We start from the raw sequence: 27,563 nt of genomic DNA on the forward strand, positions 1-27,563 counted from the left end.
GTAAGGTTGGACGAGAACATTTTGTTACGTTGCGTGTCGAGCAGTTCATTACTGCATATTAATGTTTTTTTGTTGTTGTTGTTGTTGTTTTTTTAAATATCTCCGAGCCACGTCCACTAGCTTCAGCCTGCAAAAATGTTTAATTCAACTTTAAATGTTTCCTTGGATAAAAGCCCGCACTACAGTTTCATCGGGTATTACAGTAATATCCGGAAGCGTGCGCCTGGCGTTGGACTGTACCATTTTTTTTTTATTTTTTTTTTCAGCACACCGGGAAGGATTTTGTTGTGACAGCGGAGTAACAGCCCGGCGGGGGGAGACGGTAAGACGAGCTACACTGTCCTTCCGAAGTACCATTTTAATTATAAACGACAGTCGTAAGATGCAGCAGAAATTCAAACGTATTATCAGGTTTATATGTTACTTCACGTGTACGTCCTGACAGGTTTATCATCCCGGACGTGCAAGATACCACCACCATCAAAATATTGCAAGCTAGCGACTCATAGCTGTCCCCTGTGATTAATCTAGCTAATTTAGCTAACGTTGCCAGCTGGTCTTCGACCGGTGAATCCCAGAAAGCTGTGCCGGCTTCATGGTGTTATCTCTTTCGCCTGCTATTGCATAAAAAATAATTTCAAAAAAAATAAACCCAAGCTTTGAAGCTAGATGGTGGGTTAGCGTTAGCTTCGTCCTCTGCAGTTGCATGATGAAGTCGTGACTGTCCGTGTCTGGATGGCCTAAACTGTCAACTAACGCTATCGGTTGCAGTGTTTCTGCAGCTCATAATCTCCAATTACTTGCGGTATTCACTTTGAATTAAGATTAGTTTGTAATAGGCCTTAGCTATGCCCTGCAATGGATCGCATGTTAGGCTTTTGATTTCGCAATATTGGTTTTCTAATGGCTCCGGATCATGCAATATGTTGCCTCATTATTTTTCATATATTAGTGGATTCGCTTCAAATTTAAAAATGGAAAGACAAATATCTTCGCATCCACAGTCGTAGTGGTGCCCAACTAATCAGAAATTGGTAGTATAACGTCTCTGCATTTGTTCGATCATAACGTTAGCTCACAGAATATAATAACTGTGCTTTATGGTCAAATTTTAGGTAACCTCTCTATCAATAATAAACAAAGAATCTAACACTTTAGTAGCCATACAATTAAGATGGTGAGTCTTCCTGAGAGGATCTCTCATTTGATGTGCTGTCATTTATCGGGTTTTTTTGTTTGTTTCCAGGTCATAACGTAGGTCTATTAATCTTGGATCAACAATGGCCTTCAGCAAGGGATATCGCATTTACCACAAGCTGGATCCACCACCTTACAGTGTCATCGTGGAAACTAGGACCAGGGAGGAATGCCTCATGTTTGAATCGGGGGCTGTTGCAGTTCTATGTAAGCCGTCTTGTTTGATGACTCTGTAATAAGTTATGACTTTGATTGTCTGTAAACCCTTGCCCCAAACAAGGTGACTACAAGGAAAATGCAACTACACGAGAGTCATCCTTGACTATCCAGTGATAGACATGATACAGTGCTCTGATTAAATCACTGGCTATGTTTAACTTAAAATGTAAGATGCAAAAACTCAACCAATCTTTTCCTCACCATTTGTTACCTTTTTTTGTCTTCTAGCGGCAGCAGAGAAGGAGGCCATTAAAAATACATACACCAAGATTGTTGATGCCTATGGAATTCTGGGTGTCCTTCGCCTAAATCTGGGTAAGAAAACAGAAATCTGTTACCGCTCATTGCACCTTGACTGGGTCCAGTCTGGTTTTTGTCCCCCAGGTTCAGGAGTGAGTGTGAAGGCCCTCTGGTTTTGTGGCTCTGTTGCTGCTTACTCATAAGCTGCTTTCTCCTGTCCTCCATATGACCTTGAAAGGCTCCTGTTATCACAAGGAGGAAAAAGCCACGCAAAAGATTAAAGCTCTGTCTTTTAGATGGCTGAGATTTGACTTGCTGCTGATTTTCAATAAAGGAGCTCATCAAAGTTTATTTTAACCATTTAATGTCATTCCTTTTAATGCTAAATGTGTTTGTGTCTTTCCCTAATTCTTCAACACACTGCTTGCTTTGTTCCTTTTTACGTCAAAATAAACCATGTAGAATAATCTTTTTAAATCTATGCTCTACCTTTTTTTCTGCAGGTGACTCCATGCTCCACAGTCTTGTGGTTGTGACAGGATGCAGCTCTGTGGGCAAGGTACAGGACTCAGAGGTTTTCAGAGTCACACAAACAGACTTTATATCCCTGAAGAATGATCCGGGAGATGAGGACCGGATTGCAGAGGTGCGAAAGATCTTAAACTCAGGGCACTTCTACTTTGCCTGGTCTTCCACGGGAGTCAGCTTGGACTTGAGTCTCAATGCACATCGCAGGATCCTTGAAGACACTACAGATAACCGCTTCTTTTGGTAGGGGTATGAAATCGCCACTGTTATAGCATTACATAGACAGTAGTAGACAGGCATTTGTCTTTAATAAGAATTTACAGGAGTAGATATCAACTCGTACACATTCTGCAATCTGCACAGTCTTCCATCTGTGAAATTGTTGTTTCTTCTGAATGTGTGAAATGGTGTGATTTGCAATCAAGGTTTGTGTATTGACTGTTGTGTCGGTTTTTATGAATCAATAGGAACCAATCACTGCACCTGCACCTAAAACATTACGGAGTAAACTGTGATGACTGGCTGCTGAGGCTGATGTGTGGCGGTGTGGAGATCAGGACCATCTATGCAGGGCACAAACAGGCCAAAGCCTGCATCTTCTCCCGCCTCAGCTCAGAGCGAGCCGGCACACGATTCAATGTGCGAGGAACAAATGATGACGGACAGGTGGCCAACTTTGTGGAGACTGAACAGGTGAATCACATCTGGCAGTTTTTAGTGGGATGTGTTTTACGTCTGAAAGGTGTAATGGTGAAAAGTTGGGGATCAAAAGTCAATTTAATGCTGTAGTTGGATCAGTTTCTGTAGATTATGTGATCTGTGTATGGTAATGCTCTTATCAGATGGCACAGCAGGAGGCAGGGATAAATATATCCCTCCGTACACTGAAAAAACGTAAGCCAGTTGAATGTTTACATCATGAATCATATACAGTTATCCTGTGATCTGTCAGTCCTATGATTTCAGTTATTATGGTCCATGTAAACATGAACAGTTCTGGTGATGATGATCAGCACACTGATTCAGTGGTGAAGCTCCAGTCTAAATCCTTTTACTTTACAGTAATCCATGTAAAATGTCATTTCAATATTTGTATTGCTGAGTCAGCACATTGTCAAATGACACATTCATATTTGTTTATTCAAGCTTACTTGTCAGTTCTTCATAAAAAAAAAAATAATAACTTGGTTATCATTTTCCTTTTTTTTTTATAGTTCTTGTTTGAGAAACCAAACTGTTACAAGAGGGAACAATAACTGGAACTACTGCAATTATAGTTCAGTGCAACTGCACCACATGGTTTAGTCAAAATCAAATGTCAGAGTTGAACATTACAAGCTTCAGACATGTAGTAATTGCATTGGTTTTTGTGCTCGATAGTATTGAATTGTCAGGTGTACTAGTTCGTTTGTTCAGCCCCTGTAGTGCTGACAGCTTTTGGTCATGCCAGTTGATGATTTGTGCCTCACACACAGAACAGCACAGCATAGCATAGCACAGAACAGCGACTACATATGACACACTGCATGTCATTCCGATTTCTCTTTTACATTTTCATTGTGTCCTGAAAATGCAGTCAGAGACACACAAACTGGTATCTGTTGGCCAATACAATTAAGTAATTACCCTGTATTGCATTATGCAGTCATAGATTCATGCTTTCATAATCTGTTTTCTTTTCATTTCAAATAATGTTATATTAAGTTTGTGATTTATTTAAAAACAAAATGTGCTTCAACAGTGTTTTATGGACTACATCTTTGTTTTATCACATTAGAAATGAACCTAACCAAATAATGATCTTGTTTTGAACAGGTTATTTTCCTGGATGACAGAGTCTCATCCTTCATACAGATCCGTGGGTCCATTCCTCTTTTCTGGGAACAACCAGGAATCCAGGTAATGAAAGTTAAATCTATCTCATGCAACCAGCCTTGACTTGAGAATCCACATTAAATGAAAATGGGAAAACAGTCCTGACCATTTAATTAATGCTGCAGTTATAGATGGGGCTCTCTGTATGTCAATTGTGTTTGATATTTGTGTCTGTTAAGACAGTGTGAAGGAAAATACAGTCTCCTTCTCATCACAGTGGATATCTCTATCCTAGTTTTAATGCACTTTGTCGCTGTGTTCAGAAAAAGTCCATTAAAGGTGTTTTGTTGCACCTGAATGAGAATCGACACCCTGATGGACTGGATGAGAACCCTCACCTGGTATAACTTTTTTTTTTTTTCGGGCTCTGCTGGTGCTGGTGCTTTTATACTGCAGATAGGTGTTCCTCTGTGCAATGCCAAAGGCCGTTGGGGAAAAGCAATGAAATCCCTATATGGATTTTGATTTAAGTCTTGTACACATAACTGTTTAGGACATACCATTTTGGATATTTGAAGCAGGAACTAGGGTGACCCTTTTATTGCACACCACAAACAACATCATTGGGATTTTCTTGGCCTTGTACTGACAATGCACAAACTGGTGAAATAGATCAGATGTGATGGGGAGGGCTATGATAGTAGTAGTGGTTGGTAAAGGGCATTTTTCTGTTTTCCTCAGCTCCCAAACTTCTTTGGTCAGGTGAGAGCCTGGTCTGAAAACATCCCCAAACCACCTCTTTTTTTTTTCATCTGCTGATATTCCCCAGGCAACTGGATAGGTGTTAAATGATAATATGGAAGACTGAGCTGTTCAATCTGCTAGAGGCCTCAGGGAAGCCAAGACCATATTAGTCACCTATTCAGACCACACGGTCTTTGGTTTGGTCAAAACACAGGGTTGTGGGCTCGGGGCTGTTTTCAGACAGAACTGCAGTCCTACTGCTTTTAAAGCACTGTTTTAGCCTGTAGTCCCCTTTACCAGTTGTGGCTTGTAGGCGCTCAACCCCATACTCTCTAATACAGTCCCTGAACAGGAGGTGTAATTTCGGTTTTATCCAGAAGAAGAGCTATTAATTTTTCCTCAGTTAGCCTACATTAGAAATGGTTATGAATGAGCGTCTGAATCGTAATTGTAGTATAATGTCATAAAATCTTGCTAGAATCAGTAAAGTGGTAGGGGAGCCCCTTCTTTTTTGACATAGTCCTGGCTGAAAACAAAATCATCATCATGCTTGTGGTTGATTTGAGAAAAGAGCCATTGTTTGGGTTATTTGTGGAAAATGATCATTGCAATAATATTTATGTCTACTTCAGTCTTTACAAAGCATTTCATTTCAGCAAATCCTTCTGAATGACTGCATTTAAACTTCTAATACATTAGTTTATGAATTTCTGTGAAAACTGTTCCTTTAATTGAGGTCAGAGCTTGTATGTAACATTCTATATTTACCCTTGAAATAAGTTGTGGCCAATAAATTGTTTTATTAGTGGAGAACAATTGCAGCTGAAAAGGTGATTTGACCGGTTGCCCTGCAGCTGCAATTGGTCAAAAAGCTCCTCACATGTTACTCTACCTCTGTTGAGTTGAAGCTGTACAGCTGTAACCTGAGCAGTTTCAGATGCCATCTTAGGAAGTTATTAAAAATGCATAGCGTCGACCTGCACGACAGTAAAAAAAATAAAGGAGTGACAAACGGAAGCAGCACGGAGGAAAATGCTTTAGCACAATCACACACAGGCTGAGCCGAAAAAGGCGTAAACACACAAACTTAGCAGATAATTACAAAGCAGAGAAAAAGATTAGTTGACAAAAGAAAGGGAAACATGGGAGTCTAAAGGAAGCAAAGTCAAACTGCGCTTAGTAGATTTCAGTAATATCCCCAGAGAGAATGCAGTCATAGTAATGAGTAGCTGGTTTAGGACCTAGAATGCACGCGGCTTGAGACCTTAACTGACCAATAGAAGAAGTAGGCGGTAGCAGCAGAATGGGGGCAGAGGGTTGTGATATTGTTTGTCTTTTTATCAGCTAATGACAGTCTACTATAGACAGTAAGAGAAGAGATTTGAAAAGCAAGAGAAAAAGGGAAGTTAAAGGAGGGAATGTTTCTCTTTGGGCAGAGATGGGGCGGGAACAATAAAGGAACAGGTAGAGACCTGCTGAGCAAAGTGAGCAGATTTCCATGTAACAGCCACAGTGCCAGTGTGGGGCTAAAGTGTACTCATGTGTGGTCATGCTTGCTCATAAGACTTGGTGGTGTTTTTCATGATTCAGTCAGTACCCTCGGTTCCCCTCGGGATTAATAATAAAGTAACTACCTTACCTAACCAGTATGATATCAAAATGAGAGTGCATATAAAATAAAAAATAAAAAAAAGCTAAAACGTGAGAATAAATCTGTGACAGGGTGTTGGACAGAAGACGGACAAGAAGATTTCTCTGCTGCTCAGTGTCTTTGTCTGCTGCTGCTCAATGTCTCTATATGAACAAATCTCCCTTTACTGCCCGTGTTGTCCTACGCAATTCTCTCTCTTTTTTTTTGGACACTGTTAAGATCTCACTTCCCCATTTCAAATGTTGTCTACATTTTCAATTCAAAATCCTTTCTTTGTCATCAGGTTTTCCTGCCATCTGCAACATGTGTGTATTTTCGCAACTTCCTCTAAAAAAAAAAAAAAGAATCTTTACCAAAAGAGAACATTGTGACTTGTGTCTCTGCAGGTTGGTTCTCATCGTGTCAAACTCTCAAGGGGATTTGAGGCAAATGCACCAGCATTCGAAAGGTAATTAGTGTCCTGCAAAGCTTGTGCTTGCATGTGCTTGCATGTGTTGACATTTCTGCCTGCTTTATCTGGCCTCCAACAGATTAACACTCCTCTGAACAGCAGAGGAGACACCGTAGCACCATGTCTCTTGCACTTACTGGCTGAGCCACAGAAAGGAAAAACTCTCCAGATTCATGAAGGAGGAGATGTTAATTGAAGTGTGTCCCACGAGGCTGGCTTCCTGCAAACAGCATAAAGGACACATTAGAATCCCTTGATTAGTTGTTGACCCCGAAGTCCTGTAGTTTAAATTAATTACAGGCAGTTTCTATTCCCACCTGATTGGACATCTCTTTTGGAAGTGTGTGTGGGTGTGGGTGTGTTCCCGTATTTGTTACCTTGTTGGGACCTCAGTATAAACACTGATCTTGTCAGGACCAGTAGTCCTTATGTGGACCAAAATCTGGTCCTAATAAGGGAGGGGGGGGTGGGGCTTTGTAACAATCAACAATAGAACGTGTTGAAATTCTTCACTTATGCATCCATAGACCATCCTGTCCCCATTGCCCATTGTGTCTTCCTAGTAGTTGTAGCCTTCCCAACTCTACTCTGGAAGTTAAAAAATAGCTGCAACAATGGGTTGAATCTTGGATTACTCATCTTATTTTATCTGGCAGTATATCAAGGAGACCAGGTGGGCAGTGATAAATATTTGCTTCCTGAAGTGGAATCATCCACAGTTTTTATTTGTCTAGTTTTGCTATAAAACTATCTTGTGTTCATTAGTGCAACAACATCATTGGAAGCGGAATGCCCACAATGCAATGCTCAGTAGACAACATTTGTTTTCATAAACATAAAGGCCGGGGAGATTTTTTTTTTTTTTTTTACCTTTTTACAGAGTCAGCAACAGTAGAGCTGCTAGTTTGCTTCAGGACACTTAAGCCTGATGTATTGTCACTAGGGCCTTAGCCCAGGCCATCTGGGGGGAAAATGATCACCCTAATCACTGTGTCACACCTTACTGGCTCCATTCTTATCAATCCTCAGCAGTCATTGCACCAGTCTTAAAGTGGCCATGTTGTCCACTCACTTCACGGCAACATTTTGCTGTAAAACTATATACACCACCAGCAGTTCTCTGATTCTAAAGGATAGACTCAGCAGGGCTGAGCTCATTACTGGCATCATGTTATTTGCATGAATATATCAACACAAGGATATCAGACTTTACGCCTCTGGTATTTTGTTAAAGGTTAGTGAGTTTTGGTTGGCAGTGCAACCAGTCTTTCTGATATCTGTTCAGATCAGCAATGATTAGTCATCTTTTGTAATACCAAGCCAGTTTTTTGCTGTAAGTTACCACTCTCTGGTGGCATATTGTTGGTAGTGCAAGGCCAACATGTACTTTGTATCTTGTCCTAAGCACACAGCAGTTTGTTGCATGTTCCTTTCCGCTGTTTAGTGTTTTTTGTTTTTTTTTCTATCCACATGTATTGTTTTTGGACATGTTTGATATAATGGCCCTACATTTTTTTAAGTTCCCTGTCTTAATGGCTTGTGTTGGTAAACGTTATTTTATACCCATACATTGATTATGCGTGTGTGCGCGTGCGTGTATTTTCCAGACACTTCACTGCACTGCGGATGTTGTATGGTAAGCAGGTGATCATCAACCTGCTGGGAAGCAAGGAAGGGGAACACATGCTCAGCAAAGCATTTCAGGTGAGTGGAACCGTTCTCTGTCCCTTACCACTGATAGGTACTGCAATGGATTACACTATTATTCCAATGCTTATAACAAGACAACAAGTCCAAAATCCACTGGCAGCAAGAAGCGTGTCAAAACACAGTCTCTCTTTATTCCTATTGTAAACCCACACAATGATGATGGTGAGAAATTCTCTCGAGTGTGTGGACGCTGTGGCTCAAGACTGAATGCATCACCTTCCTACTGTATTTTCTTGCAGAGGAACGAGTGAACAGTTTTGATCAGCAGTGTTTTTTGCCGTTTCTCTCTTGCTCTCTGGATTGGCAAATCCAATTTCAACCACCACATAGCGCTGGCACGGCTCGGCTCGACTCGACTCAACTTTTTTTCGGTTCATCATCAGGCAATAGTTGTGCACAGTATCTGGTGCCTGGTACTTTTTTGGTATCACTTCAGTGGAGCTTTCAAGTGAGCTGAGCTGATACTAATAAGTGACATTAAAACACTGCAGACCGCTGATTGGTCAGAGAGAACCATCACTTGAATCGTCACTACGTGTGTAGCACGAGACATCCTGCACATATATTCACTGGACTACTCAGTTAATGGCAACCAACAAAACCAGGCCAACTGAGGCGGTGCAGAAGTTCCGCTTTGGTTGCCAACTATGTCCTCTATTGTTCCCGTGTGTGTGTTATTTTGAAGACAATGTCACATTAGTTCCACATTAGTTCCTCATTAGTTCCACATTAGTTCGCTATGGAAATCTGACACTGAAGGGTTACTATATGCAGTTGAAAAATATATCCAGAAAAGTACATGTTATCAAAGATGAGTAGAGCTGGTACCGACAGTGGAAAAGGTGCGTTACTGTAACTTAACCTCTTATCAACTTCTGAGGTCTTGTTACTGTCATAAAACCACTGGGAAAATTTACTACTGAAGCATGAAACCACATTTTATTGATTATTCTTGAAGACATTTTCTGATTAGCCGTGGCTAGAAATCTTGGCTCTTCAGATGAAGACTTGATTGCAATAAGACATAAAGTACACGGCAGCACATTTTTACATGATCCATGTGGTCCTGTCAACATTTGCTGTGTGCTGTGGGTGTTTCAGTAACAAAGCTAGATGCACAAAATGTCAATGTAGCTATTTAAACTACTTGGTAAAGTTCTTTGTATGTCAATCTTTTCTAATAAAAAGGAAGCAAAGTCAATAGTACCACCAGCTGAGTTGTAGTTACTCAAACATCACCTGCATGTTTGCAGATTACCATCGAAGATTTCCTCAGAATTCAAGCCAGTCATTTTTTTTTATTATGAACGCAAACTACTTTGCTTTGAGGATAAGGGCAACAGACCTTGCATGCATGCACAACATTTTTGGATACAGTTTAAATTTCAATAAATAAGTCTTCTTCCTCTCTGTCACTCTCAGAGTCACCTGAAGGCATCAGAGCATATAGCAGCAGTGAAAATGGTGAACTTTGACTACCATCAAAATGTGAAGGGTGGCAAGGCAGAAAAGCTCCACAGTGTCCTCAAACCCCAGCTCAGCAAATTCATAGGAGAGTGTGGGTTCTTCTACTACTCTGGAGAAACGGGCATCACTAGGTGAGAAATATATACAAAGATGTATATAGAGGGAGTAATAAATGGGATTTTTATTACTGCTCCTTGTTTCATTTCCATCACTTGAGATTTTGCATGTTTACCCTCCCCAAGAAAACATCCACTTACACCTTCTATCAATACCAGTCACGTTTTAACGTCTGTAAAGTCATCAAGCCACTTGTATCAATTGTGAAATGTAAGCTGTAAACACACAGTGTTTAATGAACTAATGCAAAACTCCTGAAATGGTCCTTTACGTTGTCTTTTTAGGACTCAGGGAGGAACCATCAGGACAAACTGTCTGGACTGTTTGGACAGAACCAACAGTGTACAAGCCTTTTTTGCCCTTGAGGTAGGAGTCTGACACTGTGCATAATGCTCCTGTCATTATCTGTCAAAGTGTGTAGTCTTTACAGATGATGCTTTTAGTCTAACTTCCTCTCCCTCCTCCCTTTAGATGCTGCCTAAGCAGTTGGAAGAAATGGGTCTGACCGAGAAGCCGCAGCTGGTGGCCAGGTTCCAGGAGGTTTTCAGGACCATGTGGTCTGCCAATGGGGATTCTGTCAGTAAGATCTACGCAGGCACCGGTGCCCTGGATGGCAAGGCCAAGGTACACTTTATGGACAATAAAGTTACGCAAATAAACAGTAATAATGGATCCATTTATGCATATTGTAAGGCACAACAGTTAATCAGAAGTGTGTTTAATGTAGGATTTTCTTTTTGATTTAGTCAGACTTGTGAATTTCATCACCCAAATACTGCTCCAAACGTTATGTATGATATAGCACTGCCTATCTAGTGTGGTGCTGCTTGTTGTTGCAATAACCTCCCAGTTGTTGCTTCTGGCTAAGCACATAAATACTGTGAACGATAGCTATTGATTTAATTCAGGATTTTGAAAGTCATCAAATCCTCAGCATTGCATGTGTGTTATGTTTTAGTTCCCTGGTTTATATGTTAAATGGAATTAAACAAGGGCATTTTTCTGATCTTCACATTTGTGAAGGGTAGATTTGTTTGGCAACTCAGAAAATGGACGATCTTAATAATCACTTGTAACTATTTCAGTTTGAGATTAGGCAAAATGTCAGAAAATAGTCAGATATTCAAGTTTTGCTCTCCTACACAGAACATTTTTGCAAAAGCAGTTATTCTCCTGTAGACATCTTATTGTTTGGAACACTAAGGAAAGGGTTTCTCACTTACCCCTGAAAACCTACTGTCACTGAACTGATGACCAGTTCATCTTAGATCAGGCCTTGTCACTACAGTCTAATATATGAAGTCATGGAAACATTAATAACTCCAAATTGAAAGGGCACAGATGGTATCACTGCACAATAAAGACACTGTGCTGGGTGTTTGCAGAACTGAGGGCTCAGATTGTTACTTTGAACTTTGATATTAACCCATGAACTGCATGTTGAATAAAAAACAAATTTAATGGCTTTTTGTGCCTTGTGCATGCAGTGACAGTTCTGCATGGACAGCTGATCCTCTCTGTGTGTAGAACTGAGTGCTTCTGTTTCTTAACTCTTGTGTGCTATTTCTCTCGGCTGTCCTCTGGACCTCTCTACCTGTGTGGTAAGTCAACAGCATAGTTGATGTTCTTTTTGAGCTTTGGGTCTATTTCTGGTGCATTATTGATTTTAGTGTCTGTGGGTTAAATGATGATGATGATGGTGATGGTGGTGAAGGAGGATGGAATAGATGGGGACTTGTTTTTATTTCTCTTGGGGTATCCCTGTTGTACATTCTGTCTTGAAGGCTCCATAGAGACTTTTCTACTGATCTACAGAAATATACTTCAAAAGAAAAAACAGCAATGTTCATTGTCTTTCCACAGTATCATTTATAATTGTTTACTTAATTATCAGAAAAACATCTGGAACCTGGATCAGACCAAATTATCACCCTGTGGCCCCAAATTAAATCATGTTGTGCATCCATCCTTGAAATTTTCAAACAATTTGGATTCTGTCGGTTCAAAAATCAGTATGAATTGGATCTCTCTGAAGTGTTCCTTCTTTTCTTCTCTTCCAATGCTGGAGTAGAAAGAAAAGAGTTGTTTGTTTTTTTCACACTGTGCAAGTATAGCTAATAATTATGGTGCTTTTGTCTAATTGTTGTTTTTTTTTATTATATCTGTCTTTATCGTAGGCGGGGAAGCTAAAAGACGGAGCTCGTTCTGTGACACGGACCATCCAAAACAACTTCTTTGACACTTCTAAGCAGGAAGCTATAGACATCCTGAGGCTGGGCTCCACACTCAACAGTGATTTGGCAGACAAAGCTCGGGCCCTGCTCACCACTTCCAGTCTTTATGGTAATTATTTACAACATGGACAAAAAGTCACATCTTGTCTAAAGTTATCCTACGAATTGTTAAATATAAGCAGGATTTTCTCGGTAATACATGTTGCGGCTTCTATATTTTGTAATTGTAAGGTTAAGAATTGACCTTCCTTTCTGCTCCATCAAGGGGGAACTGTTTGAATATTTTGATGAGATTTGACATGTGTCTGTTGTGGCCCTGTTAGCCAGAAGCTACTCTGCACAATGGTAGGGTTTGTGTGCCCTCTGCCAAGTGGGGAGGGTAATCTCCATGTGTCAGCTCACTGTCCCAGTAAGATTAATACTGACCTACTGCTCTGCAAGCCTTATCTGATAAAGCACTGGTTAACCCACACTTCTCTCCCTTCTCTTCCTCCCCTGCTCTTGCACACAATCTTAGTCACTGAGCCTGTCTTACAATCAGGTATAGTAACTGACAGACTGTCACCAGTGGATGGATTTTCTCTTCTACTGTCACATAGTTGTGTTATCATTCGTGTTTGTTCCTCATTATTGTTCGTTCATTTGCAAGACAATGTTGGTCGTGGTTTGATCCACCTTCTGTTGCATATCATCAGGCTTCTGCAACAGTGATTCAAAGAAAGAGGATAATTTGAAATTTGCACGCAATAATGAACCATTACCAAGGTTGTTTATGCGAGTGTTTCCTGTATTTCAGCAAAAGTCCTGATTTACATCCTTTCTCCCATGCCCCATGTTTTAGAATCGTGTTGTGTACTTCCTCTGTGTTGTTATTATGCAATCCCATCGGTTTTGTTTATTTTAATTAGCTTTTCTCCACTTTGTTTCCCTGTAAGCTACCCTTCATACTCATTCATGCTTTACCATTTTACGCACTAATTCTACTCTTCTCCCCTCTGCAGCCTCCCCAAGAGTTTTGCTGGGAATGTGTCAGAGCTACCATAAATACACAAGGCCTAAGCAGATCCGGGTGTGTGTCGGCACCTGGAATGTTAACGGAGGCAAACAGTTTCGCAGCATTGCTTTCCGCAACCAGACACTCAACGACTGGCTGTTGGATGCTCCAAAGAAGGCGGGGCATCCTGAGTTCCAGGGTATGCTGCTACTCATTTATCTGCAATCACTTTACTGTCTTTTAAATTTTTTAAAGGGCATATTTATTAGGTTAAAGTAGGTTATAGTAGTTTGGCGTTTTGGAAAATTAGCTCATTCATTTTTAATTGAGGAGATGAGTCAAACTTTTGTATCTGTACGCTAAATATCCAGGTAAAGCCAGGAGCTGGTTATCTTATCTTAGCATGGTAATCATTGGTAGAAATCATGATACTCCTCACAAACTCTATTGTTGCAAGATACTATTAGATTGATTACACACTTACATTAATGTGGTGATTCTCTTTTTTTTTTACAGACAGCAAAGCCAACCCCATAGATATCTTTGCCATCGGTTTTGAGGAAATGGTTGAACTGAACGCTGGCAACATTGTCAGTGCCAGGTATGTGTGCAAGAGATCATGAACTACCAAAGATATTTTGCCTTTTGCTAAAGGACCTTAGGTATTTTTCTGCGCCCTGTACAGCCTACTCTACGCTCAAACAGTAGGGTAAAGCTCTTACCAAGAATACTAATGTTGTTATTCATTCAAAAATGAAGTTATGACATATTTAAAATTGATTACATTAGAACAGGTACAAAATGTACAGCATGTAAAACCCTAGAAAAACAAGTGGGTTTCAACAGTGGACATGAACTTTAGAAGCGTTATCTCTTGAGATAACGCTTCTAAAGTTCAGTGGCTCGATAGCTTAGGTCTAAACAGACAAGGTTATTGATTGTTAGGACATGTAAACAAAGGAGGTAGAAATACACTGAATGTAAAATGTGTGATGGGTACTCTTTTGAAGATTTTGGAACATCTAACATTTTACCATGATAAAATGTTACTGTCTTTTATTTTTTTGTAATTTTTGGATCCTTCTGTTCTTGTCTCAGCACTACTAACCAGAAACTGTGGGCAGCTGAGCTCCAAAAAAACATCTCGCGGGACCACAAGTATGTGCTCCTTGCTTCTGAGCAGCTGGTGGGAGTATGTCTGTTTGTTTTCATCCGCCCACAGCACGCACCCTTCATCAGGTATGAATTGTACAGATTCTAATTAGAACGATTTTATTATTATAGATATGTGGCAACAGATGAAATATTGTCATTCACTATGCACCAGGGATGTAGCTGTAGATACCGTAAAGACTGGAATGGGTGGGGCCACAGGTAATAAAGGAGGCGTGGCCATCCGCCTGCTCTTCCACACCACCAGCATCTGCTTCGTCTGCTCCCACTTTGCTGCTGGCCAATCACAGGTCAAGGAGAGGAACGACGATTACAGTGAGATCACTCGCAGACTCACCTTCCCCATGGTAATAACTAAAACATGAATAAATCAATTTTAAAATACCGTCCTGCCTGAGTTGCATGCATAACGACATCTATCTTGTCCTCCAGGGTCGTCTGCTGTACTCGCATGATTACGTGTTCTGGTGTGGAGACTTTAACTATCGTATCAGCCTGCCCAATGAGGAAGTAAAAGACCTCATCAAACAGCAGAACTGGGAGGCCTTGACAGCTGGGGACCAGTTGTTCGACCAGAAGAATGCTGGTTTGGTAAGATCTACAGCATACATGAATATTTATTGTGTTGTGTACAAACTCTGTGATGATAATATCCTCTGAAAATGTCTTCCATAGGTCTTCCGAGGTTTCACTGAGGGAAAATTAGATTTTGCCCCCACCTATAAGTATGACCTCTTCTCCGAAGACTATGACACCAGCGAGAAGTGCCGCACACCAGCATGGACTGACCGCATACTGTGGAAGAGGAGGAAGTGGAACTTTGACAAAACAGGTTAGATGTCACTACTCCAGATAAGTCTTACTAACCCCAAAAATTTGTACTACATTTATATATGACAGAAAACAAATTTACTCCAAAATTGAATACTCAATCTATACATGTGTGTGCCTGTTTCACAGCTGAGGAGATGAATGTAGTCGGGGCAACTTCTACATCTGGAGAGAATGAGGATGATCCAGACAACCCCTGGAGCTCTGGCACTTTAAAGTACTACGGCAGGGCTGAGCTTAAGACCTCCGACCACAGGTAACTAACAAGAGTTCACTGAATAAATGATACTTCAAATTAGAAACTGTGATCACAGATTACAACTATAGCAGTTGTTCAAACTCAGAGGTGTTTATTTGTAATCAATTATCACTGTCATTAAAGTCACCTGCCTCCTCTCACGTCTGTCTCTAGGCCTGTGGTGGCAATAATAGATGTGGACATCCTGGAGGTCGACCCGGAGGCTCGCCACCAGGTTTACAAAGAAGTCATTGCCCTGCAGGGGCCTCCAGACGGCACCATCCTGGTGTCGCTCTGCTCCTCCGGCCCCGACGACTACTTTGATGACACACTCATAGACGAGCTGCTGGACAAGTTTGCTCATTTCGGTGAAGTCATCCTCATCAGGTGAGTCTGACATCCCAACACAGACAGAGAAATGGATGTGTGTCACCTTCAGACAGTTAGTCTGCATTGAATATGTCCCTGTTTATACAGGTTCGTTGAAGAGAAGATGTGGGTGACCTTCCTGGAAGGTTACTCTGCTCTGGCTGCTCTGTCTCTCAGCGCATCCACTGTAAGTCCTCACTGACAATGTAAATTTCTTCAAAGCTAAAAATAATGCTCATGTATTTACATCGGTAAAATATAATGTCTATTCTTCTCTATCCTCGAAGGTCACATAATTTTAATCACCCCTGTGCTACATTTAAAAATGTGCCTGAAACACAAATACTAATAACTTTCGCAACAGTATTTCCATACACCCGGTAACCTTTCTCTACCACTCCCTTCTCCACGTCACCTGTTTTACAATGTAGGTCCTTGGCAAAGTGATTGACGTCCGTCTGAAGAGTCCAGGCTGGATCAGGAGTCTGGAGGAGGAGATGAGTGTGGAGAGGATCTGTGGAAGCATTCCCACATCAGCCAGCTCCACCCTGCTGGCTGAGGACACGGACATGGGTGATGACGATTACGATATGGAAGGTGAGTGGTGGGGGCAAAACTGTCCCAGTCATTATCCTCAAAAATGTGGATTGTAAATGTAATTTTACGTTTGTTATTTACTGCCACTAGTAGTGGAGAGGTTGTAGAGTTTACACTCACCAGGAATGAATTCCTGCCCTCTCATTCTTCCTACGCCAGGTGATGTGGATGAGGAGTTGGAGGAGATCCTTCCCCAGCATCTGCAACCTGGAGCAGGCTCTGGGCCTGGATCTTCCCCTCTCCCTTCCCCCCGCAGTAGTCCCTGTCCCTCCCCTACCCACGGAGAACCAACTGCCCCCAGAAGAGCCAGTCGCACCCCACAGCCCACCCGACCATCACAAGGTAAATACTGTACACAGCGCAGCAGGTTCCTAAATTTACAGTTGAATCATCTACTTAGGTTGCTGTCTCTGCCTGCTGGAATATACTGTAAACAGTCATTTTGTCATTTGTATTTTGTGGAAAAGCAGATTTAAATCTATCGCCACTGACGAAAGAAATTCCAGGTAATGTGATTAGATGGTGTGTCTAACAATAAACTAGGTTTTTCCACTTCCTAGTGCCATATTGTGTGCAACTTTATCTTTTCCTGGGTCAAAACTGAATCATAGCTCCACACAAGGACGAAATTGCATGATATCACTGTCGAGAGGTGTTCAGGATAAGTGGGCTGATACATGTTTGACCCGTGTTTTGTTTGTATGATTCAGATTTCACCCTCTTTACCACAGAAGTATTCATTTCAGGAAATGGCATAAATAGTATTCTGTATTAGGGAAATGTGCGTGCTGAGTGTACAAACTGGACAATCACACATTTTCTGAAATGGTGAGAACTTGTCATTGAAATCACTCACTTTTCCTGAATAAAATTTCACCTCTTTTCTTTTTTTTCCTTCCAGGGCCTCCCCTTGACTTCCAGCCGGGTGCCCCGACAGCTCAAGGCATGGAACCCAAGCGCCCACCTCCCCCTCGCCCCAACGCCCCCCCAGCCAGACCTGCACCCCCTCAACGCCCACCACCCCCTTCAGGTAAAGTGCCATCCATTAAAGCCGGATTTTCTGATAATAGCCTGCAACTTTAGTCAGAGCTGCTAAATAAAATCCTACACATGGGGTCTGGATAGTGATTTTTTTTTTCAGCATATGACATTTGATACAGGTGTTAACATTCTCACCTTTAATCCCACTGCTTCACCTCATCCCTGAAGGAGGCATGAGCCCTCTGCCAGTTAGAAAGCAATCTGCAGGTAAAGTGATTGCTGTAGAACAGTGTGTTTATGTGCTTTACATTGCTGAATATTTTGATCTCGCAGCTGCTATTTTATCATCTGAGCCGCACACAGAAACATGATGAGTAGTGAGTAGTGCTGATTTAGTAACCTGTCATTGTTAAACTGCATAGTGTTTACGAGGTTTACGAACTGAAAGGGCGGTGAATGACCATTTAGATCCAAGTTCAAAATGCTGCTTGTGGTTCATCAAGTTGTGATTGCGGTGGCTATAAATTTGTAGGTTGTAATTTACGACTATCCCTCCTCTGTGATATTTCTGAGTTCTATAAAAGTGTTGTCATTTAGTGTTCTAGACATTATTACCGATATTTTGAATTTATTTAACGTGGTAGTAGATGGTAGGTGATGTATTTTTTTTTCAGTTACACCACCAAGACTGTGAGTCATTGTTTTTATCTATTGTTTCTGTAATGTTTTCTGCTCTACTTTATTTTGAAATTGCTGCTCTTTGACTTAAAGACTGTGGCGAATGTCCCAGCCCTCTGCTTGGTAGGAGAGGTAGCCAAGGTAAACTTGCCAGGAGTTGTCTTTCTAGTCTGATTCCTGGAGTCTTACACCCAGTCATCAATGTTGTTGATGCTTCTTGGACATTGATGGTTTACAAATTCTGCTTCACTGTGAGCCACGTCCGTCTTTTGTGTGTATGTGTGTGTGTGTGTGTGTGAAAGAGATGTGTTTGATAGATTGTTGCAAAAGATACTAAGTTTATCTGATTGCAAATTATTCAGGAAATGCCAAATCCAAAAAGGTTAAAGGTCTAGAGAAACCCAATGCACTCTGTGTATCTCGATCTGGATCTGTGTATCTCCTGCTAAATACTGTCAAATACATTTCCCCTAGTTAGACTACAATAAACCTTTTAGGTATGATTCCTAAAGTAAATATAACAACTTGCACAAGAGGGAGGATATGAAAAATAAGGCTACTTTGATCAGTCTGTAAAAGGAGGACTCTTGATGTACACACACTTTAGAAGACCACGGGACTCAAATGGTTGCACATAGTGAGGAGCAGGAAAGCTCACAAGAGTCCCCTTTATCATTATGAACTAGTATTGATCTGAGGATTATTATAGTCTTTTCATAACTGGGGAGATAATGTGGTTTAAAGGAAAATGCCTTTGGTCCAGACTTAAAATGGTCTTTAAGTCAGCGTGGCTTCAGTAATCCATCATGATTAGAGGGGAAATCCTCCTCAGGCAGGTAGACATTTCGATCATCTCAGGCTTCACTGCTCTGCTGCATTATTGCCACCATATGCTTTTCCTAGCGCTTCTTGCAGGGAAGCAGGGAACACCTGCTTCCTGTGACTAGTATTCCACTCTGTGTATAACAGTAATGTGGTTTGGTTTCCTTTGTGCTGCAAAGGACCAAAAAGCCCCGCTCTTCCTCGGCCAGATGCTGCTGCAGGTGAGTGCCACAAAGCATGACGTAGCCTCACTTAGCATGAATGTACCCACTTGTTAGTCAGTTCTGTAGGTTTGTATTTGTTCCCTGAAAGTCCATGTTTGTATAGAGTTTCCTTGTACATTTGTGTTATGGTGGCGAGATTGTTCCTATCTACTGTAATCCTGACACAAAATATAACTGTCCTCGGGTGGAGGATAGGGTTCGGTTGCATAGCCTATTGGTGACTCCACCTTTCTTCACCTGGCCTATTTGTATGGTGTCTTTGGTTAGCGGAATCCCTCTGTCAGAGTAAGGGTGCGTGTGGTTAGCAGGGTTGCCTTACGTTTGGTGACTGTACAGTGAAGTATTAAACAGAAGCAGACATCTAAGTGGCGTGGGAAAATGTCCGCAGGCTCTGAGCGGGGCTCGGCGAGAGAATAGTGAAAAAGGAGGAGTACGCTTGCTGTGTGGTAAGAAGTTGGCTCATAGAACAAGGCCTGCTTCTCTTCCAGACCTCCTGCAGCTCAGGAATGACTGAGTCATCAATGGTTATGAAGTCAGCCACAGAGAATGTCTTCTGTCAGGCTGGGGATGGTTTGCAGTGGAGTTGTTTGTGATTTAGTCCAGAACGGTTCAAGGTGCTGTTTGTTTTCGTTCTTTTGAACCGCTCATCTCCTTAAATACTCCCGCAGTCTCTTCCATCTCTGCCAACGGGGCACAGCCCTCATGATAAACATGCAATAGTATCAAATCTGTCTTACACGTGTGTTTGTTTGTCTTCACCCTTTTCAGGTCGAGGCCAGGCAGCAGCAGGAGGTCCTGGACCGGGAGGCATTTCCAGACCGGTGAGTTCAATGATAAACTGTTTGAAATATTCTTGTAATGATTTTTACCCAACTTCTTCATTCTCTATTCGCCCTTCATTCTCCAGAATATCCCTCCGCGGGCTGGGGTGATCAGTATGCCCCCTCAGTCTCGCCCACTTCCTCTCTCTCACCCTGGAGCCCCCAGGCCAATCCCAGAGGTGCATCCCGGGGCCCCTCGGCCCATCCCAGACACCCACCCTGGAGCCCCACGACCTGTGCCTAGCGCCCAAGCCAAACTGACTGACCTGCCTCTGGGTAAAGAAATAGGTTTTCTCAGAGAGCAATATACTAGATAATAGCTAGTACAATAATATTGAAGTGACATAATCAAGCTTTTTGTGTTTTTTTCTTTTGTTATTTGGAATTTTGCCACTTTTTAGTAGACAGACAGAAAATGTTGGAAACAGGGCTGGTGAATAACGGTCAGTAATGGTCCCGCTTACCGGGAGTCAAACCAGGAACAGTTGAGGGTAATAAAGCCCATATTGTTTGCACCCTAACTTCATTGCTATTGAGGCACCCTGCTTGGGATATTCTGTCATTTATATACTGTTATGATGCCACAAGTCTGTCATAAATAGTCAAAGTTCCAAAATGTGTAGTGAACAGGTTATTCAGTCATTTCTTTGTCCATTTGTCTATTTTTGGAATAACTTTGTGTGGAAACAAGCCCAGATATAGTATTTATGATATTTTGAATAATGAACAAGCGAAGAGGTGAAATCCTGCTGCTATTGTTTGTTTTTGTAGCCGGTAGAAGTCTGCAGGAGGGCAGTTTCCCAATGTTAGCCAGTCAGAACAAAGTAGGACACCTTAAAGAAACAGGCTGCACAGAGGGCCAATAAATCCTGTACAGATGTGACAGTTAGGGCCTAGAATAAAAATATAGACCTATAAATATAGAATTTAGGCCTTAACTCTGTTTTGTTTCCTTTCGCAGGTCCCCCTCCCTCAGGTCCTCCACCCTCAGGTCCTCCACCCTCAGGACCGCCTCCCACAGGTCCCCCGGCAGTGAGACCCCAGGTTCTGTCCCCCATGCAGACACCCATGCAGCCTCAACAGGCCGCCCCTTCAGCTCAGTCTCAACTCCCTCCACCGATGCAGCCCACACATCAAACTCCTCTCCAGCCGCAGCATGCAGCGGCCCCATCTGCTGCAGCCGCCGCTGCCCCCCCTGCTGCGTCTCAACAGGGCCTAGCCTCTCCTAAACCCCCTCCACGGTCCCGCTCCTCTCACGCTCTGCCGCCTGATGCTGCCAAGTCTGAGACAGCCCCAGCTGCACAGGTTGGTGCCAGCTTCCTTTTCATTACATTTTTGGAATTTCAGCAACTGAACAAAGAACACTAACATCATTATTTATTTCGTGTAGTAAGATTATTGTGCTGACTCCTCGTGAAATTCTGTCCTACAGATTGTTGATAAAATTCTGCTGATTAGACAAGATACCGTATGCTTAATTACGACAGGTGTAGCAGACAGAGACTGTGACGATAGGAAAAAAAAGCCTCTCTTTTTTTTCTGCTGCTTTGTTTCACATTAGATGAGCTTAGTTGTCTGTGTCATTCTTCCTGCTTTTGTCTTTCTGATACATTTGTCTCTTTCTCACAAGCTGGAGAAGCCCTCAGGGTGACAGGTACTTGAAATTAAACCACCTTTTTGTCTCATCCTCCATAGCACACCAGTCCTCTGCTCTGATGTTGTTACCTCTCATACATGACACCCAGTAACCTCCTTCTCTCTTATTTTGTATTTCATTTGATTACCTTTTACATCAAGTTACTTTAACCTGTCTTCGGTCGACTCGAAGGTCTTGCATTTCTTTTAGGCACATCAAATCGAGCATTATCGGTTTTCACTTCTTTTTGTCAGTCAACATATCAGATCATAAAAGACCTAAAAAAAAAACATGGATGAAAATTTGATGTTGTTTGTTGGTCATTCCCCTCACTTGTCCTTTCATATGGGCTCGCTGTGTTAAGAATGAGCTCGTATGCAATGACCTCATGATTTAATTTGGCATTTTGTTTAATTTGTATTATTTCACTCATTTGTATTAGATTTAGTGATTGTATGTGGACTGTGATACATACACCAGTTGCCAGCAGTAGTCAGTGTAGCAAATTAAACAAAATACCTGTTTGTGAATATTTGAAGTCTGGCAGGTTAAAGGTACCCTGTGGAGGGAGGCAATATGTAGCACATGAAAACAAAGAAGATAAACAAATCACAACTAAAAAAAAAAAAAAGGACAATAAATGTCCTGTAAATGTCTAATGAGCTCCTAGCAAAGCCTGCAAGTCTATCATTTATTTCAATAAAAAAATCAAAGTTGGTCCTTTTTTATTTTATTTTATTTTTTAAATGAAATTAAAGGGTGCTCTATGATTTCAACATACTTCATAGATTGACAGTTAATGGTAGTAATTCACTGAGACTTGGTGGAGAAGTTGATTGATCACAGTTCTATACATAAATACAAACAGTAAAGGTTTTAAAACTTCACGCTCTTTTAAAGGTCTTTAATCTTTTTAAATGCTTTATTAGGAACGAGATGCGTTCGGTAGGTGTGTTAAGGATACTGTAAAAACGCTGCACTGAATTTTACAATATAACTGTTTACAAGAAATCTCCAAAGGGTATCTTTAACCTTTGTTTCAATACGTATGATGGATTTTGTTAGGTTGTTAGTTAGCTAGTTAAACACCCGTGATTTATATTTTCACACTGCAGTGGTTGTGATAGCTGAATGGCATTTCCTGTGCTGTGTCCCTCCTTAGGTGAATGGACTGAATGGAATCCAAAGAGAAGCACAATGGAAACCCGACCCCTTCAACACACTTGCATCTGACTTTCTGTCCTCCTCATCGTCATCGTCATCATCATCATCATCTTCCTGGTACAACACCCAGTCACTGACCAGAGGCTCTTCTCTGCGTGCTCCACCTTCCGTACCTCCATCCGTGTTCTCCTCCGCCACTCTGCCCTCATCCTTCCTGAACCAGTCCTCCGCTCTATCAGACGTGCAGGTCTTCGATTCGTCCTCTTCTTCCTCGCTCTCCACCCCGTCACCGTTCGCCTCCTCCCTGCTCCCTCCTCCTCCAGTCTCGTCACGGAGTCGCTCCCAGGAGACGCTGCGTGCCTCCCCCGGCCTCTTCCCGACGGACCCGCTTCCTGCCCGGCCCAGCAGCACCAATCCCTTCACGGGCCCACTGGTGCAGCAGCATCAGCAGCGGCGCCCCGTCACCCCGGACTTTAGCTTCCAGCATCCGGCCGCAACAGCAAACCTTCAGAGAACCATGTCTGCTTTTACTCAGCCACTCATCCCCACCCCTGGTCCAACAGCTGCACCCGACTCCCAGGTCCGGAGGACCATGTCCCTGCTCGGGCCGTCATCCAGTCTTAATCCTACACCTTCTCCTCTGGTCTCTCTTGCCCCTCGCCCATCTCCTGCCCCCACCTTGCCCATGGCTCCACCCTCCTCCATCCCACCTGCCATGGCACCTCGCCGCCAGCCACCTCCCCCAGCAGGGAAACCAACTCAGCAGTGGGTCACTTTTGATGATGATTTGGATTTTCCACCTCCAACCAAAACGCCACACAACCCCGTCTTCCCGAGCAGTTCCCTCGCGTCCCAAACTCAGACCCAGTCTGCCCGCTCTGTGTTTGACTCAGAGCCCGAGTGGTTATCTTCTGCCCCGGCAGAATTGCCTACGCTTCCTCCTCCGGTCCCAGCTAGAACTGCACCCAGTAACCCAAATCTCCCAGATGGACCCAGTGACAACTGCTTCTTCCCCAGGGAGTCAACGGAAAGATAGGATAACCCTTTTTACGGAAAGGGAATATTCAGATATGTATAGATCTATGATAAATGTGTATATGTGCGTGTGTATGTACAAGAGAGACAGTATTTAAGAAGAGTAGACCAATCCCATTCTGAATGGCAGGAAAGGATTTATATCTCGAGCAGTAACATGAAAGGTATACGAGCCTAAATGTGTTCTAACGTCACAACAGAGATGTTTGCTTGTTCCCGGATATTTACACTTATTTTAGTACGAATCGCTCTGATGTTCGTTTTTATTTATGGCAGCAAACGTGTGCCTGTGTCGACAAAATGTTGTTCTGTAAAGCATATTTACACGCACGAATCGTGCGTGTAACCACCTGTGCAATATCAACACATGTCTGCGTGGCCGTGCAGCACTGCATTTGCCTGCGAGGTTTACCTGCGCAACATCCGCTGGCGCACTGCGGTTCATATTCCTCCTTTTTCGACTGATCCGGTCACCAGAGTGGAGTTCTTAGAGTAGACGGTCATCTTCTACCTTCTTGGTTTCGTCACATAGTCAAAGGCTATGCACTGCAGGTTTTACATTTCCCCCCACCCCCCCACACCCCCCTAAGTTTGCTGCTGTCTGAGGTAATCAGGTTGCTTTGACTTACAAAAAGTTACTTGTAAGTTTTGTCTGTTACTTTTTTTGTTGTTGTTGCAAATTGCAAGTTTAAAAAGTTGCATTGCGTGCTTGCTTTTATCTTGAATGTACTTTATTTTGCACTGGGTCTTGTCATGGCTTCCTTGCTGACACCACAGTGTGAAAAACAACAGTCACGAGTCAGTCAAACTGTTGAGCGCCGCAGGACTGATGCTCTGTAATAATCATTTCTTTCACCTGATAGAGAGGCATTTTGTTTTCTCTCTATACAGTCAGCATTTTTTTTTTTTTTTTTTGTCTATGAGCCGTTACACTCAGAAGATATTTTGTAGCTCTATATCAAAAACTATACATAGTGATTATGTATAAATGTACATGTTTTCAATGTAGAAACTACTCACTAATTGTATGCGTATGTGAGCTTGTGATGTCAGTGGTTTGCACAAAGTAACTTATAAGCACTGACATGCTGTACGAGCTCTCCTCGTTATATTCATGTTGATGGCAGTGTGACATAAGTGGAGAGCTTGCAGATTGATCAGATGAGATCCCCCTCCCCCCCTCTCAATTGTCGTGTTTGGATCCTTCTTGATTTATCCAAAGCATCAAACCATACTATTGTAAATTCAGAGAATGTGGTGTGTGTGAGTGTGTTTACTTTTACTAAAAGTGCAGAAAGGATGTGATTCGGGTTGGTGGACATGGCAGCAAGCACATTCCATGTATACTAATAAGAGGGCACTTTTTTTTGTACTTTAACTTTTGTTTATTGAAAAAGTCATGGTTATCATTTCTAATAGCATTTACTCTAAATAATCTACTATTGTTACTGTGGTGAGAAGTGATGTGTTGTGTTTGAGGTGCATATCGTCCGTTGTCGTGTTTGACAGTGTTTATGTTTGGATGTGAGTGCGCGTACAGAGTCGAGAGAGGAATACTCGAGCTTTTCCCCCTAGAAAGTCGTCTCTTTTAAGTCTTAAGCGGTGTATTTCCTCGCAGGTTCTGAACTTACAGCCACCGTGTTCACTCGCTCACGGCTCTAAATTGTATTTTCTCTCCAGCCCGCCGACGGCTGTGGAAAGGCATTAATGTAAGCGAAAATGTTCACAATAGACCCACCCAAGCAAACCACCACATGAATAAGAATTCCCCTGTCGCAGAACGAACAGATTATTCACCCATCTTCACTGACTACATAAACTGAACCGCACCTTTTATGCTCGGACCGAAATGCATCTCCAGAAAACATTTCCAGTTGACTGTCGTGTCCTCCTCAGCCGCAGTGTGGCCCACATTCCAGATAGAAGTGTGATTTGAGCGTTGGATTTCAAACTCTTCTCGGCGTTTGCAGATCCACCTGTGATACCTTCCCCGTAGCCGTTTCCTCCAGTTGAGGGTTTTTTGGGGGTTTTTTTGTTACTGAACCTCGCTGATATCGTAACCATCCTCGAGATGTGTGTGGTGTTGCGAGAGGTGACGTGTCCGTATTTCGTCCTGTACTACCTACTTGTACCACTCCTTTCACGCTGTTGTTCAACATTTTAAAGGAGCGGTTAGCGGTGTTTTGACTAACTTCCCATTCGTTTTGCGCTGCCCTCCTTCTGCTCTACTTCACCCTGACATTGCTGCATCGCTCAGCGGCCAGATTCAGTATTACTCCAGCTAATATTAGCGACTGAACTAACCACAAATTTCTGCCAACCAAGCGGAAGTGCGCCAGGCGTATTGACTAACCAAATGTATCAACTAACAAAGATCCATACAAGCGACTGCACGGTAAAATATAGGTGACCTGCCCAGAAACAGTACAGCTGGCTGCACATTGCTTTTCAAACCCTTCAAATCCTTTGGTTTTTTTCCACTGATAAAAGGCCACACTCATATAAATGTGGCTCTTGTGTAACTCCTGTCTCTCATGTCTTTTTTTCCAGGCAGCTTTCTTTTCTTCTTTCTTTTCTTCAACTGTCTTAATTCCTTTGGCATATTTCTTTGTGCCGTTCCTGGGACCACTTGGACCGGTAGCTTCCCCTGAACCGCCATTTTCAGTAGAAACAGAAACTGTGCTCCATGCCATGAATGCAGGCCTGTGAATTCTGATTGGATAAAGTGGGAACAATTTCGCAAAAGATTCTGTTTACTGCTGACTGGAGGTACTGGGAGAACCATGTTACCGACCAAACACTACATCTATCATGTCTGCCACAGTTTAGAGCTATTTGACATTTACTTTATTAAAAAAAAAATAAGCTCCTTTTAATGTCGACAGTGATGACGAGCAACAGATTTGCTGAAGGATCAGTGAGAGCACCATCCTCTCCAACACAACACACGTCAGCACTTGTAGTCTGAACACATGTTGTTTCCCCACAGCTTTCAGAATTATGAGAACGGGCTGAAAAGTATTTTTGATGGTTCACAGAGGATAAAATATCAGACTCAAGAGAGTTCCAGCTAACAATGCTTCTACTTAAACACGTGTAAAGTAAGCAAAAATAACCTTCATTCACTGCAATGAATGCAGTCGCTATCTATGTAAGCAAGTGTATTGGACTGCCTTTGCTTACATGTCGGTGTCATCTCTAAAATGCATTTATTGTTATCCAAATGTGTGCAGTAGATACCGTGTCTGCATTAACAGTAGGTGACTAGCCAGCGCTTTGTGTCCTGTCACAGTTCAAGATGAGATTTTATAGGAAACAAATTGCTCCTTTTGTGAGGTCAGTGTCCCTTTTTATGGCTATAATCCATAGTAAATAAGAGTCTGTGTTGTGGAACATATTCCGTATGTGTTAAAGTGAAAACATGAAGCTGTAATTCATGTTAATATCCAACGTTCCATATTTTAAGTGCACTGCAGATGGCACATTTATGTACGAAGCAGTTTATGTTGTATGTATGCAAAAATAAATGTACGTTGACATGATTGTTTGTCATTCTTGACTTCAGGCTGTAACTTGATTGAACAACATAAAATGAATACACAGTCCTACCTGTCAATTGATCTCATA

The 27,563-nt window shown here is 42.2% G+C and overlaps 1 protein-coding gene across 8 annotated transcripts; it reads left to right on the forward strand.

Moving 5' to 3' along the window:
- Positions 1-245: 245 nt before the first annotated feature.
- synj1 (synaptojanin 1) lies at positions 246-27,478 on the forward strand. 8 transcript variants are annotated; one of them, XM_069146317.1, is made up of 33 exons: positions 246-322; positions 1,247-1,404; positions 1,645-1,731; positions 2,160-2,427; positions 2,652-2,877; positions 4,000-4,083; positions 6,781-6,842; positions 8,453-8,549; positions 9,978-10,153; positions 10,424-10,505; positions 10,611-10,763; positions 12,317-12,482; positions 12,891-12,914; positions 13,375-13,566; positions 13,884-13,968; positions 14,466-14,606; positions 14,695-14,887; positions 14,973-15,131; positions 15,216-15,372; positions 15,501-15,627; positions 15,784-15,996; positions 16,087-16,165; positions 16,410-16,575; positions 16,735-16,917; positions 17,477-17,605; positions 17,785-17,823; positions 18,328-18,375; positions 19,236-19,277; positions 20,049-20,101; positions 20,188-20,377; positions 21,063-21,406; positions 21,732-21,755; positions 22,900-22,990. In XM_069146317.1, the coding sequence occupies exons 2-32, from the start codon at positions 1,281-1,283 to the stop codon at positions 21,750-21,752; spliced, it is 4,110 nt and encodes a 1,369-aa protein (XP_069002418.1). In that variant the 5' UTR covers positions 246-322; positions 1,247-1,280; the 3' UTR covers positions 21,753-21,755; positions 22,900-22,990. The 8 variants fall into 8 exon arrangements, with proteins under 8 accessions (XP_069002418.1, XP_069002411.1, XP_069002412.1 ...); XM_069146310.1 differs by lacking the exon at positions 21,732-21,755 and having other exon boundaries at positions 22,900-27,478; XM_069146311.1 differs by lacking the exon at positions 21,732-21,755 and having other exon boundaries at positions 12,326-12,482; positions 22,900-27,478.
- Positions 27,479-27,563: the final 85 nt, after the last annotated feature.

The sequence above is a fragment of the Embiotoca jacksoni genome, unplaced genomic scaffold (assembly GCF_022577435.1).
Source record: "Embiotoca jacksoni isolate LCO1_2020_lvr unplaced genomic scaffold, fEmbJac1.0.p SCAF_13, whole genome shotgun sequence".
In the NCBI taxonomy this organism is placed as follows: Eukaryota; Metazoa; Chordata; class Actinopteri; family Embiotocidae; genus Embiotoca; species Embiotoca jacksoni.

Bases quoted from the DNA above. Each gene is read 5' to 3' on its own strand.
- synj1 (XM_069146310.1), top strand. From the start codon at position 1,281: ATGGCCTTCAGCAAGGGATATCGCATTTACCACAAGCTGGATCCACCA. The intron at 13,567-13,883 runs GTATGCTGCTAC...TTTTTTTTACAG, and splicing joins GGGGCATCCTGAGTTCCAGG to ACAGCAAAGCCAACCCCATA. The intron at 16,166-16,409 runs GTAAGTCCTCAC...TTTACAATGTAG, and splicing joins TGTCTCTCAGCGCATCCACT to GTCCTTGGCAAAGTGATTGA.